Source organism: Rosa chinensis, chromosome 5 (assembly GCF_002994745.2).
Source record: "Rosa chinensis cultivar Old Blush chromosome 5, RchiOBHm-V2, whole genome shotgun sequence".
NCBI classification, from domain to species: Eukaryota; Viridiplantae; Streptophyta; class Magnoliopsida; order Rosales; family Rosaceae; genus Rosa; species Rosa chinensis.
The window spans coordinates 81,211,142-81,228,358 of record NC_037092.1 but is presented as its reverse complement, the minus strand read 5'-3'; the positions used below and the strand labels follow the sequence as shown (position 1 = coordinate 81,228,358).

At 37.0% G+C, this 17,217-nt stretch overlaps 2 protein-coding genes across 28 annotated transcripts; both read right to left on the bottom strand.

Moving 5' to 3' along the window:
• Positions 1-5,148: 5,148 nt before the first annotated feature.
• LOC112164213 (zinc finger BED domain-containing protein RICESLEEPER 2-like) lies at positions 5,149-9,721 on the bottom strand. The gene is made up of 5 exons (XM_024300441.1): positions 7,889-9,721; positions 7,276-7,780; positions 7,113-7,189; positions 5,599-5,838; positions 5,149-5,229 (listed from the first exon to the last, which is right to left on the bottom strand). Exons 1-5 carry the CDS (start codon positions 9,719-9,721, stop codon positions 5,149-5,151), a joined length of 2,736 nt encoding a protein of 911 aa, XP_024156209.1.
• A 2,782-nt stretch (positions 9,722-12,503) lies between these two features.
• On the bottom strand, positions 12,504-17,217 carry LOC112167679. 27 transcript variants are annotated; one of them, XR_005800517.1, is made up of 7 exons: positions 16,550-17,214; positions 16,088-16,136; positions 15,951-15,995; positions 15,322-15,413; positions 15,169-15,223; positions 13,368-13,429; positions 12,504-12,824 (listed from the first exon to the last, which is right to left on the bottom strand). XR_005800517.1 is itself a non-coding variant. In XM_040507059.1 (7 exons), the coding sequence occupies exons 1-6, from the start codon at positions 16,731-16,733 to the stop codon at positions 13,421-13,423; spliced, it is 273 nt and encodes a 90-aa protein (XP_040362993.1). In that variant the 5' UTR covers positions 16,734-17,216; the 3' UTR covers positions 12,504-12,824; positions 13,368-13,420. The 27 variants fall into 27 exon arrangements, 2 of the variants coding, with proteins under 2 accessions (XP_040362993.1, XP_040362992.1); XR_005800516.1 differs by having other exon boundaries at positions 15,322-15,399; XR_005800520.1 differs by lacking the exon at positions 16,088-16,136 and having other exon boundaries at positions 15,322-15,399; positions 16,550-16,593; positions 16,706-17,214.

The following is a 17,217-nucleotide window of genomic DNA, read 5'->3' as shown; positions in this document are numbered from 1 at the left end:
TTTACATCCATCTGATGTAATTCCATGTCATAGTGAGCTACTAGAGCCATTATGATTCTAAATGAATCTTTAGTTGAAACAGGTGAGAATGTTTCTGTAAAATCTATCCCTTCCTTCTGTGTGAAACCTTTAGCAACTAGTCTAGCTTTATGTCTTTCTATGTTTCCACTAGCATCTCTCTTGGTTTTAAAAACCCATTTACAGCCAATCGGTTTTTTATTTTCTTTTGGCTTCACTAGCTCCCAAACTCCATTCTTGTACATAGAGTCAAGCTCTGCAATCTTAACTTCAGTCCAAGCACTAGAATCTCTACTTTCAGTAGCTTGTTTAAAACTAATGGGATCATTGTCATATGACAATGGAGACTCAACTTCATTTAGGTATACTTCATAAATGTCATCCTCCCCTCCAAACCTTGGTTTCCTCACTCTCTGTGATCTTCTAGGTTGCACAACTTGATTTTTTGTGGCTCAGATTGTGGTTGAGGTTTTGGCTGTGGCTCAGTTTGTGGTTCAGTTTGAGTCACTTGCTCTTGCTCCTGCCCTAAGTCTAATTCAGCCATTTCAGAATCATGATCATTAGCCTCTAAATTTTCATCTACAGCATTTTGACCTTCAACTGGATTTTGACTTTGAGCCAATCCTGAGTTTAATAAATTATTTTGAATGCTTGGCAATATTGCTATATTATCCACATTTTCTACAATTTCTTCAAAATCTGAGGACAAGTCCTCAAAATTTGTATTGCAGACACTTTCACTTAAAAATTTAACTTGATGAGTTTCAAAAACTCTGGGTGAATGATGAGGTGAATAAAGTTTATAGCCTTTAGACTTTTCACAGTAGCCAATAAAATGACAAGTTACAGACTTTGGATCAAGCTTTCCTAAATTTGGATTATAAATCCTTACTTCAGCTTTACATCCCCAGACATGACAATGATGTAAACTTGGTTGCCTACCACACCATAATTCAAATGGTGTTTTATCTACAGCTTTGCTTGGGGATTTGTTGCAAAGGTAATTTGCAGTTCTTAAGGCTTCTCCCCAAAGCATTTTTGGCAATCTAGAAGTACACATCATACTTCTTACCATGTTAATTTAATAGAGTTCTATTTTTCCTTTCAGCTACCCCATTTTGTTGGGAATTATATGGTGTTGTATACTGAGCCTTTATGCCTACACTTTGCAGATATAATGCAAAAGGACCCTTTTGTTGCCCTTGCTCAGTATATTTACCATAAAACTCTCCCCCCTATCAAATCTCACAACCTTAATTTTCAAGTACAGTTAATGTTCAACCTCAGTTTTGAAAATTTAAAAAGCCTCAAGTGATTGTGATTTCTCTGACAGTAAGTAGATGAAGCTATACCTAGAAAAATCGTCTATAAAAGTAATGAAGTAAATATTTCCACATATTGTCTTGTGTCTAAATGGTCCACATATATATATGTATGGATTAATTCCAACAGTTTCTTACTTTTGTTGGCATTTTTCTTTCTTAAGTTTGTCATTTTTCCTTTATAACATTCAATACAATTTTCAAGATCATCAAAGTCCAATTCTAGAAGTGTTTTATTTTTCACAAGTACTTTCAATCTATCTTTTGACATGTTGCCAAGTCTCTTGTGCCACAAATATGCAGATTTTTCATTGTGCAGGGTTCTTTTTACACCAGTAATGGTGTTTATGCTTGATGTGTTATTGTTATTTTCAACAAGTAATGTTTCTTGTTGACCTAATGAACAATTCAATCTACAATAATCATTCATAATAACACCAGAACCAAAAATAGAATAATCTTTAAGTAAGAAATCAAGAGAATCCTTGAAAATTTTTATTCATTAGAACCAATGTAAAAATTACATCCACTCTTAACCAAAAGACTAACTGAAAACAAATTCCTCTTAATTGAGGGAATATAATAAACACTATCTAGCTAAAACCAGTAAATTTCCTAATCCCAAATCTAGTTTTAAAGATCCTACTGCCTTAACTGCAACCCTCATTCCATTCCCAACGCAAATGTTAGCTTCATCACTTCTTGGCTTCCTCTTCCTTATGAATCCCTGCAAAGAATTCGTAATATGTAAGGGACTGCCACTATCTAACCAATAAGAATGAGGTTCAATGTTAACAAAATTAACTTCTAATGAAAAAGTTTCTAAGTGATTAAATAAATTAATCTTACCCTTTTTCACAAGCCATGCCTTAAAACCTGTACAGTCCTTCTTCATGTGTCCTACTTTTTTACAAAAATAGCACTTAAACTTAAATGGCTTGTTGACCTTAGCTATCATTTTCTTAGGCTTAAGCTTGTTCTATTTCTTTGGCTTTTCAACTACGTTGATAGAGGTGGAGGGCTGCTTCTCCTTCTTCATCCTATTCTCCTCATCCACGCATATTGCAATAAGCTCATTCAAGGTCCAGTTCTCCTTCTGTGCATTGTAGCTAGTCCTCAGGGTGTTGAAGCTAGGTGGCAGGGCATCTAATTAAGGCATTGTGAACAAGTTGGTCATCCTTAACCCCTATATCAATCCCTGAGCCTGGCATTTAACTCAGTAAGCTTCAAAATGTGCTACCTAACTCCTCCACTACCAGTATATTTTAATTCATTCATCTCCTTATTGAGTCTTGCTGCTTCAGCCTTATTGCTTTCTTTGAACTTCTCAGCTATGGCAGCCATATAATCAACTGCTAGGGCTGGTTCAGCTATGCTACCCCTCACAGTATCAGTCATGGTGGTCCTCATCACATTCTTAGCTCTATAACTTGCTCTATGCTAGTCTCTATAATACTTCTTCTCATCAGGTGGGCTATAGGCATCTGTTCCATAGGGTTCTATATCAGTAAAGCACAAGTCCATGTTCTCATGCATCATCAGGTAGAACTCTACACCACTCTTCCAGGCCTTAAAGTTTGATTTAGTAAGCATTTGGATGTTATTCAAATTCATGTAGGTAATTCCTAGGGAGCAAAACAAAAGGAAAAAGTAAGTTTTAGCTTTCAATAGTTCTCAAAACAAGCTTTATCAAAAATGTTCTGCATCCATGTGTTAATTCTAAAGCAGTTCATATAAACACACAAGCAGAAAACATAAACAACTTAATTGTAACCAAAATAAAGTAATTTTTAGCCCCAAAATTGTAGCCAATATCAAGCATCACTTTTATAGCAGAAAACATGATATTCTGGAGGTTCCTCAATCATTATGGAGGTTCCTCAATCATTATGCCACAAGCAGTGAATTCATATTATTCTAAAGACAATCAACATCTTTATGACAAAAGAAAAGTCCCTAGAATCTAAAATTGAACTCAAAATTATGCATAATGTTGTTCCACTTTTAAACCATATAGCTCAAACTTCTTTGGAAGACAATATACATATACAGTTTAAAAGTAAAACACAAGTTTCTGATGTTTTCTTCATCTTAATGAATTTTAAATAACAAGCAGATAATCACTTTGTGCAACATATCCACTTAACCATTTAAATTCACAAACCATGAAAAATTTCCTTTCAATCTGCAACTTTTAGCATAACAAGCATGCACAGGGAGATCGACTTTTTTTTTTAATTTTTTTTTTTTAAAGAAGCGGAATAAGAGCTAACTCAGCGCTCTTACCCGAATTTATTGATAAAGAAACAAAAGGTACATAGCAAGGGGGGCTATGCCAAGACCTTGCCAAAGAAAATACAAGCTAAATAAGTACAACTGAATGTAACAATTACTAGTACAGAGGAAAAACAACTGAAGAAAACAATTACAATAGATAAAGGAAAAACTAATCAACTACCTAAAACGGTAGTTAGTGCCTGATGTCAAATCACGTCCGTAGAGACCTGTAACAAAAGAAGGGACTTTAATGTACCAAATAGAACCCATATTGGTGGCTCCAAAGTCAGCCAATTTGTCAGCCAATGCATTTCCTTCCCTGTAGATGTGACTTACTTTAAATTGCATGAGTTGCACACATTGCATGCAATTAGCCCATGCCACCTTTAACTTCCAAGGAACCAACTGAGGTGCCTTGAAGTAGTGGAGTACTAGAACAGAGTCTGTTTCTAGCCAAAGCTTCTGCCAGCCCCTTTCTGAGGCCACCCTTATAGCTTCCATAACCGGAAAGTTCAGCCTCAATTGCACTGGAATCAATAATTCTATGTGCAAAAGCACCCCTGAACAAGCCCTCTGAATCCTTGAATACTCCACCAAAACCTGCTGCTTGAGGTCCTTTGAATACTCCATCAGTATTAACTTTTAACCAATCCCCTGAAGGAGGACGCCAGTTAACTTGGATAAACCTTGGAGCTTTTAACCTCAAAGGCGAAAGACCAAGTAAATTAAAAATTGGCAGCGCTCCAGCTGAGGTTGTGAAGTGGGAGAAGTAGAAGGAAGCATAATCTTTTAGAGAAAGCAGAAAGAAATGCTTGAAAAGGTTTAGTTGAAAAGAACCATCATCATACCTTAGCTTGTTTCTTTTTGTCCATAAACACCATATTGCATTACAGAAGGCAAATATCCATAGCTTTCGTACTGCCGGCGTTAAAATCTCAATTAAAGTTGCAGATAATAATGCATGGATCGATGTTGGAGCTTGAATATTGATCCGAAACAAATGAAAAACCCATACCCAAAACTCATTGACCAATTTGCAATTGAAGATGATGTGCTCAATGTTCTCTGTACCATTATGACAAAATTCACACCTGGAACATAGGGAATACCCTCTACGTTGCAACCCAAAATCTGAAAGGAGTTTCCCATGCATCACTTTCCATGTAATTATGCTCTTGCGCGGTTGAATGGCTTTGTGCCAAATCAGTTTACACCAATCCAAACAAGGAGGAAAAGAAGAGAGATATGAATAAGCCTCATTGGCCGTTAACAGCCCGGAAGAAGCATGTGCCCAAACAACAGTATCATCTGCATCTGAAGTTGGCAGATGGGTTTGCAAAACCTGTGCAGCAACATCTGGGAACAAAACTTGCATTTGGGAGGGTCAAGACCAAGTCTGGTCAACAATATAATCACTCACCTTTTCATTAAGAAAGTCCACCACTTCATTATTTATATTCAGGGTTTCTACAATAGGAGGGCCAAGCCAATTATCAAACCAGAAGAGAACACTCTTGCCATTACCCACAACTCACTGCACACCAGAATAAAAAGACCTCCAAAGTTTCTTCAAACCAAGCCACACTGAAGATCTTTGATAGCACTTTTTGACCTATAATGAAGAATTGAAAAATCGAGTTCAGAGGAAATTTGCAAATGTGGAAGAGACTTGAACAATGTCCCAACATCGTTTGAACAGAAGAGATTTATTAAGAGTAAATAAGTTCTTCAACCCCAATCCTCCGATGTCAGTAGGCATACAACAAAGCTTTCAAGAAATCAACGGACTACCCCTCTTCAAGGGGTCCCCAGACCAGAAAAAATTTCTAGTCCATGCTTGAACTTTCTTTAGCAGAGAGGTAGGCCATTCATAGACTTGAAAACTATAAGTGAGAAGACTTTGCACGACAGAATTAATTAATTGGAGTCTAGAAGCTTGAGACAACTGTAATCCTTTCCAAGAAGAAAGTTTGCAACGTACCTTGTCAGCTAGCGCCCGAAAATAGCAAGGTTTTGGGCATCCTTGAAAAATTGGCACACCCAAGTAATTGAAAGGAAGAGAACTTTCTATGATGCCCAAAGTACGTTTGATAATATTTCTTCTTCGAATTGCATATTTCCCCATAAAAATGGAGGACTTTTGCCTATTCACTACTTGCCCTGAATTGCAAGCATATTCACTCATGAAATTCATTAAAGCCTTCATACCTCGAGATGTACTCTGCACAAAAACCATTATGTCATCAGCAAATAGAACATGAGATGGAGGTGACAACTTTTTGGGAGCTGTAATGCAAGAGAATTTCATCTTTGAAACAAGACCGCTCAAACCCCTACTAATCACTTCTTCAGCAAGGCAAAATAATAATGGTGATAAAGGGTCACCTTGCCTAACACCACGATCAACTTAATCACATGTCATATTATACCATCGCAGATCACCAATTATAGAAATTTCATAACATATAAAACAATCATATCAAAACATCAAGATATTCAAGTTCATTCCGGAAACCATCACATCATAAAAACAAATTCTAAAAATTAAGTTTCATCTGCTCACCATCTACTCTAGCCTAGATGCACGCCGGGAATGCCTCTATTGTTCTTGTATATTACGATGATCAAAAACATTCCAAATTTTAAAACCCAAATTTCTAGAATTCTAACCTTGTTCATTCTTAATTTGCTGCAAAACTTTATCGTGGAAGCATGATTTTCAACCAAAAACAGCAATCAATCAATTCGACCTCTTAATCCGCAGCGTTTGGAGTCATGAATTCCATGGAGGATATAAACATCCTCAACACTTTCAATCTCGGACCAAAAACCCTAAATCCCCAAAGCGAATATGACCGTTAGGGTATAGCGGGCCTCTGCAGAGGGCTTCTGAATGGAGTTTGGGTTCTGGTTAGCGCCTGCAGTTTTGGGCCGAAAAGATCCTTTTAAAATTTTGGCCCATTAGTGGCCTGTTTTTCTTTAGCAAGGTTTAGAGTAGGGCTGGGCACGGGCCGGGACGGGCCGGTTACTGACTGATACCGATTCCGGTACCGGAAATTTTATACGGGACGGGACGGGACAACGTTTTTTCAAAGTTGGTACCGAAGGTACCGAAACCGATCGGGATCGGGTCGGGCCCGGGCCCAATTCGGGATACCCGATCCCTTTTTTTTTTTTTTTTTTTTTCCTTCCATACTCAAGTACTTTAACAACTATCAAAAATTTCCAGATTTCTAGGATGCAGATTGCAGTAATGGCTGTAATGCAGTAGTAATGGCTGTAATGCAGTAATGCAAATTCATGAATTCAACAATGTCCAGTAGGTCTTAAACAAGAAATTAAAGTCTAAAATAAGAAATTTAAAGTCTACAAACCATTACATGATAAAAACTAGTTAACTACAAGTCTTGAAGTATTAAACACATTTGAAAAAACCTTCATCAGTTCATCACACTCAAGTCTCACAACCTCATAAACTCATTAGTCAACAATTACCACTGCAGCCTTTCCCTTCCCCTTTGCTTTCGGGATTGTTGAACGTGTATTTCTGCTGGAGGCAGTGCTCTCATGATCTAAGTAAGTATTTAAAGTCAGTAATAGAGAAACTACATGTAAGAAAACAGAAAACAAAAACTAAAATTGAAACTGATCAAGGTACCTTTCTCAGCCTGCTCATAGAACTCTGTGTTCTCAATTGTAGGCTCCTCTACCTCTTCAGCAATATCATCTCCCAACAACCAATTCTGCATGCAGATTAAAGCCTCCACTGTTTTAGGAGTCAACGAACTCCTAAAAGCATCAATAACTCTCCCTCCAGTGCTAAATGCAGACTCCGATGCAACTGTGGATGTTTGAACAGCAAGTACATCTCTTGCTATTGCTGCCACCACAGGAAACTTGGGTCCGTTTATCTTCCACCAACACAAAATATCGAAGCCATCTTCCTCCTCCTCAACAAACTCTAGGGGAGCATTTAGATATTGATCAACTTCATGTGCCATTACAGCCTCTTCACTCTCTTGGACCACCTTTCTCCAAGAGTTTAGCAACTGACCCCGCACACCAATTCTCGTATTGCTGCTTCTATTTGTGATTGTGCTGCCTGAACTTGTAGGGCTTTGATGTCTCTGCATATGTCTCCCACCATCTACGATCGGTGCATACTATAAAAACAAGAACATGAATAAACACAATAAATTAGTATTAACACTCATAAGATCAGAAAATCTAATATTCAAAAAACTGAAATAAAAGGAGTTGTACTGTTGTACCTCATCATATAGCGCCATTAACAAAGATCTAATCTCATTGGTTCTACTTTGCACATCAACATCATCCATACCCTCTTCCTTCAAAAAATGTGAATAATTCCTAAGCTTGAATCTTGCATCTAGCACAAGTCCAACAATAATCAAGTGGTTCAGGTCTGTAAAGCCACCATAGTACTTCAAGAATTTGCTTCTCATATTTGCAGCCATATCAGTTAATACATTTTCAGTGTCGGAACCAGTTGCCATCTCGGGTGCAATGAAGAGGTTTTCTATGTTTCTCTCCATGGTAACAACATCATGGAATGTTGTATGCACAGTTGGATGCAAGCTTGCACTAACTCTAAGGGTCACATCATAAAATACTCTAAGCAAATCAACAAAAACCTCAGCCTTGTCCCAATCTGGTTCCTCCGGAGGCCCAACTCTGTTTCTTTTGTTCCTACTAGGAACGACATTGCCTTCCTCATCATATTCCTCCTCTGGTTCCTTGAAATAACCTAGATAAAGCTCATCATCATCTTCCTCCATCCTTGCAAAAGCCTTCTTAAACTTCAAGGCTGCCTCTAACATTAGATAAGTTGAATTCCACCTAGTTGGGACATCTAAACAAACCAGCCCTGTAAGAGGAAGCTTTTCTTTCTCGACAGCTTTCCTAAAGCTATCTAGTCTATTAGGTGAAGACCTAACATACTTGACAGCATTCCTAATGGCTAAAACACTCTTTTGCAGCCTCTTCAAGCCATGTCCCACTATCAAATTGGTTATGTGAGCTGTGCACCTCACATGCATGTATTTACCACCTAAAACTGTTTTGTAAGATGAACACTTATTCATCTTTGATCTAAGCCACTCTAAAGCCGACTTATTTGCAGATGCATTATCAACAGTTATGGTCAAGACCTTCTCAATCTCCCACTGCAGCAAACAAGACTCTATAAGTCTACCTATGGTTGCCCCTTGATGGTTTTGGATAACACAAAAATTTATAACCCTCTTGTGCATCTTCCAATCAACATCAATAAAATGGGCAGTAAGCACCATATAATTGATGTTTTGGACACTAGTCCAAGTGTCCGTTGTGAGACACACTCTATACTCCTTCATAGTTTTGGATAGTTCTTTTTTCTGTGCATCATATATGCTTAGGAACCTTCTAACTAGTTTCCTACGAGAGGGTACTTTAAACAAAGGGCACACTCTACCACAAAACCGGTTAAAACCTTTTTTCTCAACAAAGCTAAAAGGCAACTCATCCATGACAATCATTTTGACGCAAGCATCTACATAGTCATCTTGATCATAAGCTACTGCAGTAAGTTTGTTTCCTAGAGATTTATCTCCCACAAGAACCCTCTGACTCTTACTAATATTTGGGGGATAATACCTGCAGAATTGATTAATATGCCTAATCATCCCCGAAGTCCCATTTCTAGAACTATCCGCTACAAAATCACCTATTTTTCCTCTAGGACAGTGAATACAATAAGCTCGTTTCTTAACAATATCTACATCATTCCCTTCAGCATCTTTTCCCTTCACAACCTTATCATACTCCTTAAAGTGTTCCCAAACAAAACTACGCTTAATAGTTGCTGAACTAACCGGATTAGAATGATCACTTTGAGTTGCACTAGTAGGAACTTGCGCAGGAGCTTCATCTCTTGCAGGAGCAGGAACTTGCTGGTTTGAACCCGTAGGAGCTTGCTGGGTTGAACTTGCTAGAGGAAGAGCTTCAATTTCCCCAGGAGCAGAAGGTGAAGTTGCAGTTGAAGAGTCTTCAAGCCCCGAAGCGGTTGGATGAGGCCGAGCAGCTACCTTCTTTGCTCTAGCCATCGAGTTATTTGAATCAAATAACTGGCCTGGAGATGAAGTATGAATCAGCAACTATGGTTAGTATTTTTGTTTCATATGATTCAAAATAAAAAAACTAAGAGATTGAGAGCAAAAAGAAAAAAAAAAAAAGTAAGAGATTGAGAGCAAAAAGAAAAAAAAAGTATGAATCATATGATTCAAAATAAAATTCGACAGAAACAGATGATTAAGATTTAAGAATAGGAAATTTCCGATCTTTTTTTGTGAATTTCAATTTCCAGTAAACCCAACAAGAAACACAACAAAGAAAGGTTCAGGGCTTCAGTCTACTTACTAAGAGAGTAGTCTTGGATGGTGCTTGAAGAACTGAAGAAGATAACACTCGAAGAGAGCTAGGGGATCGACTGCTATCGGGCTGAAGCAGAAGACTCGAAGAGAGCTTGGACAAAGAGAGCTTGGGCTGAGGAATATCAGGAGATCGAAGAGAGCTTGGACTGAAGAAGATATGGAGATCGAAGAGAGCTTGGGCTGAAGAATATCTGGAGATCGAAGAGAGCTTGGACTGAAGAAGATCTGGAGATCGAAGAGAGCGACTGAAGAAGATCTGGAGAGTGGAGAAGCAGAAGACTCGAAGAGAGCGACTGAAGAAGATCAGGACTCAGGAGATCGAAGAGAGCTTGGGCTGAAGAATATCTGGAGATCGAAGAGAGCTTGGACTGAAGAAGATCTGGAGATCGAAGAGAGCGACTGAAGAAGATCTGGAGAGTGGAGAAGCAGAAGACTCGAAGAGAGCGACTGAAGAAGATCAGGACTCAAGAGATCGAAGAGAGCTTAGGGACTGAAGACTGAAGAGAGCTTGGGGACTGAACTCACTGAAGAGAGATGCGTTAGTTCTCTGTTCTTTAGCGGCTTAGGGAGTTAGGGCCTTAGGCCGATTAGGACTTTAGGTCAAAATGTTTTGATCAGCTGTGGTCGTAAATATGTGTTCTCACATATTTGACTACACTACCCAATTAAAATCAACCAAGTAATATAAAAAATTAAAGATTTAATTTATTTAATTTAAACGGGACGGGACGGGATCAAACGGGATCAACTGGGCTAGTACCGGTACCGGGCCCGTTTCTACGGGACGGGACGGGACGGGCCCAAATAGTAATTTTCAGATTTTGATCCCGGCCCGTACCGGTGGATTTCGGGACGGTTTCAGAACGGTACCGGGATTTCGGTTTTGGATGCCCAGCCCTAGTTTAGAGTAAAATTATAGGTTTTTGCTGAAATTAAAATTTTTGATTCTTCCAAAAATTGATTAATCAAAATTGATTTATGTTTGTGAAAACCTTATGCTTTTTTTTTTTTAAAAGGGTTTGGAACCCAGCCTAGCTGGGAGGCTTTGATACCAATTGTTAGACTGAATAAGCAAAATAATTGCATAATCAATTCACAAGAACATAAACACACTTAATATTAATCAACACCGCATGAACCAAAACACAAGATTTATTTACTAACCTTCTTCAGTATTAGGAGCCATTGCAATAGCGCTAAACGAACTTGTCAATGAACACAAATTGATCTTCTCCTCAGCTCTGGACTTAAGCTCATTTCTATGGGGCAGGACTTTATGCTTTGTTACTGAGAGAGCAGGGACCAACACTTCCTATATATATTGGTTATGGTCCTAAGAATCCTCCCATAAAAGTGTTTCTTAGAAAACCAAGTCACCAACAACTAGAAAACCTAATGCAACACCAAGTCGAACTACAATGTGATCCAACTAATGGATTCCTAACCTATGAGCTTATATAATTAACTCAATAGGTTTCTAGGTTTTGTACTTAACATATAACTCCTATTTATGAACAAAATTTCAATCCAATTTGTAAACTGAATATAGATGATGATAGGTCCACTTTTATTCTAACAGTTGGGGCCTTTTAATAGTAGAGAGAGGCACTCGGCCCTAGCTGTACAGGGCCACTAAATCCGGCCTTGTGACAGATGCTGCTAATCCTAATGAACCGTGAATTTCCTCGTATGTGAGATGGAGAACTACGATCAAGACACTTTAAAGTAGGGTTGGGATTTGGAACCGTAAAACCGAAGGAACCGCACCGAAAGTCTTGGTTCGGTTCGGTTCTACGACATATGTCCGGTCCCTGGAGACATATTCTCGGTTCGGTTCCGGTCCTTTTTTTTAAAACCTCCTTGGAACCGAAATACAGATGTCAGTGTATAAGTGGACATTAGTGGTGAGCTTATTTCTATAAAATAGACCCTTCACTATGCCAGAAAAGCAATCAGACAACAGAGGAGATCTGTCGTCTGATGAAAAAAAAATTATGTTGTCTAGTACGGTGCCGTCTCTTGGGGGTATTAGACGACAGAGGAAATCTGTCGTCTGATTTTTCAGACGACAGAAGGTTTTCAAGTTTTTTGTTGTCTGATTAAATCCAAGACATGTGTTTGATGAATTTAGACGACAGATATCTGTTGTTTGTAAAGACTTACAATAACAGTTTTCTGCTGTTTGTTTTATATTCTAATAACACTTAACGGTTATTTAAACTACCAATACAAGACAATTGTTTGTTGTTGTACATTCATTCAAGATACAATTATATGTTGCTGTTTTTGTTTTGAGTCAACAAAAGTTTATATATTTTTGTCTTTGTTTTTATTATCAGACCTCATTTTTCTGTTGTTTGAGTGGAAAAATAACAATAGATTTTTCCTTAATTCTGTTGTTCTTAAGTAGCTCCAACAACATATTTTGTGGCTTTGATTTAGTGGTTGCATGGTATTTCAAATGTCACATTTGTATTTCTATTAAGATGTAATCTGGAAACTACACAAATGACATATTGTATTGAATCTGTCATTACAGGCAACAAATACATCCATAATTCTTTCATACATAAACCTAATGAGCATCATCTCAATAAACTCATAAGGCAAAAAACTACTATCTAGAGCAATGTCTATACTAATCTAGAGCAACTAAGTTAGCCAATTATGTAACAGCTCTGATTCTTCAAACGGATAATCCTCAAGAGATATCAGCTAATTGAGGCATCAAAGTTTTGAAGAGAAGACAACCATTGTTCCATATAATTCTTGCAATCTGCAGACAACACAAACACATACATTTAGCAAAGATGACATATTTCAAGAGCGAAACTTAGTACAGAACCAAAGATCACATTACAACTGCCTCATGCTCAGAAAAAGGATTGATACTTGTTTACATTATAACTATAGACATTCAATTAACAAAGCTAACTGTGTGCACAAAAAGTAAAGCTGGAAAAGATAATTTGCTAAGGATATCATACTTACGAAAAGAAACAAAAATACCACGAAGTGCAAAACCACAACCCAGCTACCAAAAGCAATGCAACAAGCTTGCAATCTGGAAATAATTTCTAATAGTTGTCTATACAAAATATTTCACAATAATTCTCAATCAGACCACTTCTCTGCTGGAAATAATATATAATCAATATTCAATCCTCTCAATAAAAGTGCAAGTGTACTAGAGCAAATTAAAAGATGGAACTGCTAACTCCTTAATCTAATACTACATCCCATTTGGAGAAAACTCTGTTTTGTAAGTCATAGACATATATAGGAGGTTCCAAAAGAATTCTAGAGATTAAGACAGTACCTCGAATGCTATTGCAGTTTTCAATTTCTTCAGGATGACTTCTTTTAATTTCTTCAACACTCCTAGACATCATAAAAAGAATTACAAAATGATTGTATATACATGTCGAATTGTTAGAGTAGACATTACAAAAATATGCAGACTATGCCAGAGTAGCATGAAAGTCTGATTGAAGGAGTTGATTAATCACTTTCTCCATAACTTTGTAGTCCTACTGATATCAAATAGTCTAATAAATTGCTGGAAGGAGTTGATTAATAGAAACTATGATTCTCTCAGGTTATAGAACAAAGTTGTGTTGCTGATCATTTAGCTCACATTAGCCATATATTGAGTTGGAAGGTCACTAGTTGGACTCAATGGCGATAGGCAAATGGAACAAATTCTTCCTCTCATGATTTGTTAGGCAAGACAAAGCAAACACGATGATGTAGGCAATTACATCTTATCTATCTGCAATAATGAACATGTTTGGCAGAATAAAAGAATTAAGGTAGATTTTTGAATCATAAATATAGATCGAGGACATCATAATCAAACCTTTTAAGGTTCCTGAGTGAAAGAAGTGGAATAAGAGAGCACCTAATCCTTCCCTTTCCATATGGCTTGATTAATTACACTCAAGATAATTACTGCAGTTTTTGATGGAAAGATTAAGGGCTAAATACTGATTACTACCCTGTACTTTGGGTCCAAAATCAATTCAGTCCCTGAACTTCTAATTTTATCAAAAACACCCCTGCACTTTTAATTTTGATATAATAGGTCCAATTTGTTAGTTTTCCAATAATTGAAGTTATTTAACTTGTTAACGTGGCTCATATATGACCTATGTTTTATGATGTGGTGTCGAGGTGGCATGCATAGTCAATTTAGGAGTGAGTCCTACTATAAAATAAATAGTTTTTTAACAAATAATCCAACTATAACTTGAACTCATAACAGAATATTAACGAATTGGACCTTTTAGATCAAAATTGAAAGTGCAGGGGTGTTTTTGATGAAATTAGAAGTTCAGAGACTGAATTGATTTTGGACCTAAACCACAGGGTAGTAACTAGTATTTAGCCCTATTAATGAATCTGATTCTAGAAGTCTCTTACGTCTGGTGTCTTTTCAAATTTATGTTTTAGTTTTGGAGTTTTAAATTTTCCTTTATCAAGTCTTTTATGCTTCAGGTTTGGGAAGTCTTAAGAGTCTTATCTATAAACGAGTGTTTAATGCCAATATGAGCTATCTGCTCAAGTATAAATTAGTACAAGTGACAAATGGCTAGGCATATCTTGATGAATGATGAATAAACATTATCAAAGTATTCTGAGTTCTTTTCCTGTGACAGGAGTATTGGTGTGAAGCCTACTTCATAGTTTTTAATTGCTTTCCCACAAAATCTGTGTGTAACCTCTAACTTTAGAGTTTGTTGATCCTGATGTCTAGGCAGTGAGTATACTGCATTAGAAACATATATATTACCAAGCACTGATGAAAAAAAGATAAGAGAAGCATATTATCTACTACATTATCTATTTGCAACAAACTAAGACTCGCAATCCAAATTCAAACATATCCACACTTAAAAATATGTAAGCTAAATCAACCGTTAAAATAATTAATAGTTCTAACATTAATGGCACAGTTTGAATTAGGAAATGAGAAAGGTATGCGTAAAAAATAGCAATTCGATGAAGGAAGAAAACGGCAATCCTCAGAGTTGAATCACTGGAGTCGCTAATTGACCTTTATGATATTTGCCTTGACAAATTCAAAATGACATGTTTAAAAGGAGGAACAGTAAACTCACTGCATGATAACAAAGTTCGAACAGGGAATCTGCTATATTCGGTTGCCAAACATAACTACAGAAGAAGAATTCACAATATATGTTACAACACGAACAAGAGATAGAGATAGATAAAAATTAAACCTTTTTCTATACTAGAAGAGGTGCACTTACTCGATCATGATCTCCTTAAGTTGTGGCCACATATTACGAAATTTATTAGCAGCCCAAGCTTCACCACGATGCACATAACTATAATTCATTCCCTTGCATGTTTAGAACATTTCAACTGCTTAAAAAATATTTTACATAAAACTAGGACATTGATCACACCTAAAGATGAAAGTCCATCTTTTTAAATGAACTGATAAGTCTCTAGGAGGGCAATGTGCACGTGTATATGTAAGGGCGTTGCTTGTGCTAAAGAATTTCTGAAAAGTGTGGTGCTGAGTGGGGTCTTGATGATTAAGTTCATTCAAAACATAGCTGCATAAAAACACTTAATCGATGTAAAACTCAAATTCATTATGGAGTACATTCCTCAAACTGATATGATACAGCTACAATAATGGAATTTATCAGTAAGCACGGCTTAGGTCTAAAGAGCTCTCGAATGAGACTCTACCACTTTATAAGTTCAAGATACCAAGAGAGCCCCTAGTACATTGATATTGCACCAATCTGTTTTATAGTAACAGTAAGCACTAAGCACCATACAAAATAACTAGTGAATTAGGGGTAAATTTTCAAAATCCTTGTACTTTATATAGACATAAATATAACAAGATAGGAATCACAATCACCTTCATGTAAAAGTAATCATTGGCCTTGATGAATTCATGGTCAGACTTCCGCATTGTGAAATTCACAAAAAAAATTAGTTTGACTTGAAAGTAAGAAATAATGAAAGAAAATTGAAATAAAGACAAGAGGAAAAGACCTTCCTGTTAATTCTGCAACTGTTCTCTCCAGTTTTTAATAGAACAAGCCTGTTTATAATTTTTACAGTCAAGCCAAAGAGAATCCAAATTTATAAAACTCTAAATAAGTAAAAATCCCTGAACTTTAACACAATTTGCAATAACCACAACTACACCCACATGCCCAGATAACAAAAAACCTATCTTTAATCGAGATATGCAAGAATTCAGAGTTGTACACCAGAATCATAATCAAACTCAAAGACGCAGACAAGAAAAGGCTTACAAATTCAAACAGCCACAACTACAGCTACATGCCTAGATAAGAAAGATCCAAACTTTATACAAGAAAAGTAACAATTTAGAATTCTAAACAATAACCACAAATCAAATATTCAGGGCAATTGAAAACAAAAATAGACAGTAAGCTAACAAGGATATGTAATCATATATATCTCTTTAGACATGATTAGAAACAATACCCAGTTCAGCAAGCCTCTGGTAAATGAACCTCTCGATTCGATGTCTGAGGGATCAAATCAAATCGACTCAAATTGAGAGGGAATATAACCAATTGAAAGTTAGGGTGTTCGTCGAAGTAGCTATTCTTAATGGAGATGACCAAAATTTAAGCAAACCTCTTGTAAATGAGAAACGGATGGGCATAGCTTGAACTACTGACGACCCATTTGTGGATAGGCAAGCCGCTGGAGAAACGGGCACCGCTGGAGCAAGAGTTTCCGGTGAGACGGTCAGTGATGTCGGTGCCTTAAATCCCCAAATTGAATTCCAGATAAAGCCCTAAAACCCAAAACAAATCCAATTGAAACCCTAAATCAAATAATACTGAATCGAATGGCTTAGTAACAATAGTGAAACAATAGGTTTGGTTGGTTTAGAGAGACTGATGAAATTGACACTTCAAATACCAACACGAGAGAACGCATGAGAGGGTTTCTCTGTGTTTGTTTCAAAAAGTGATTGACATGGGGATGAATGTTGAAGTATTCAGAGTCTTGCTGAGGAAGTTAGCACGATTCTAGGGTTGGTTTGTTGTTTCTGTTAATAAGTCCTATTCAACAGGGTCATCTAGTTTGTTTGATTCAGTCTTTAGCTAGTAAGCCACGTTTCTAGGAGAGTAAAACGTGGT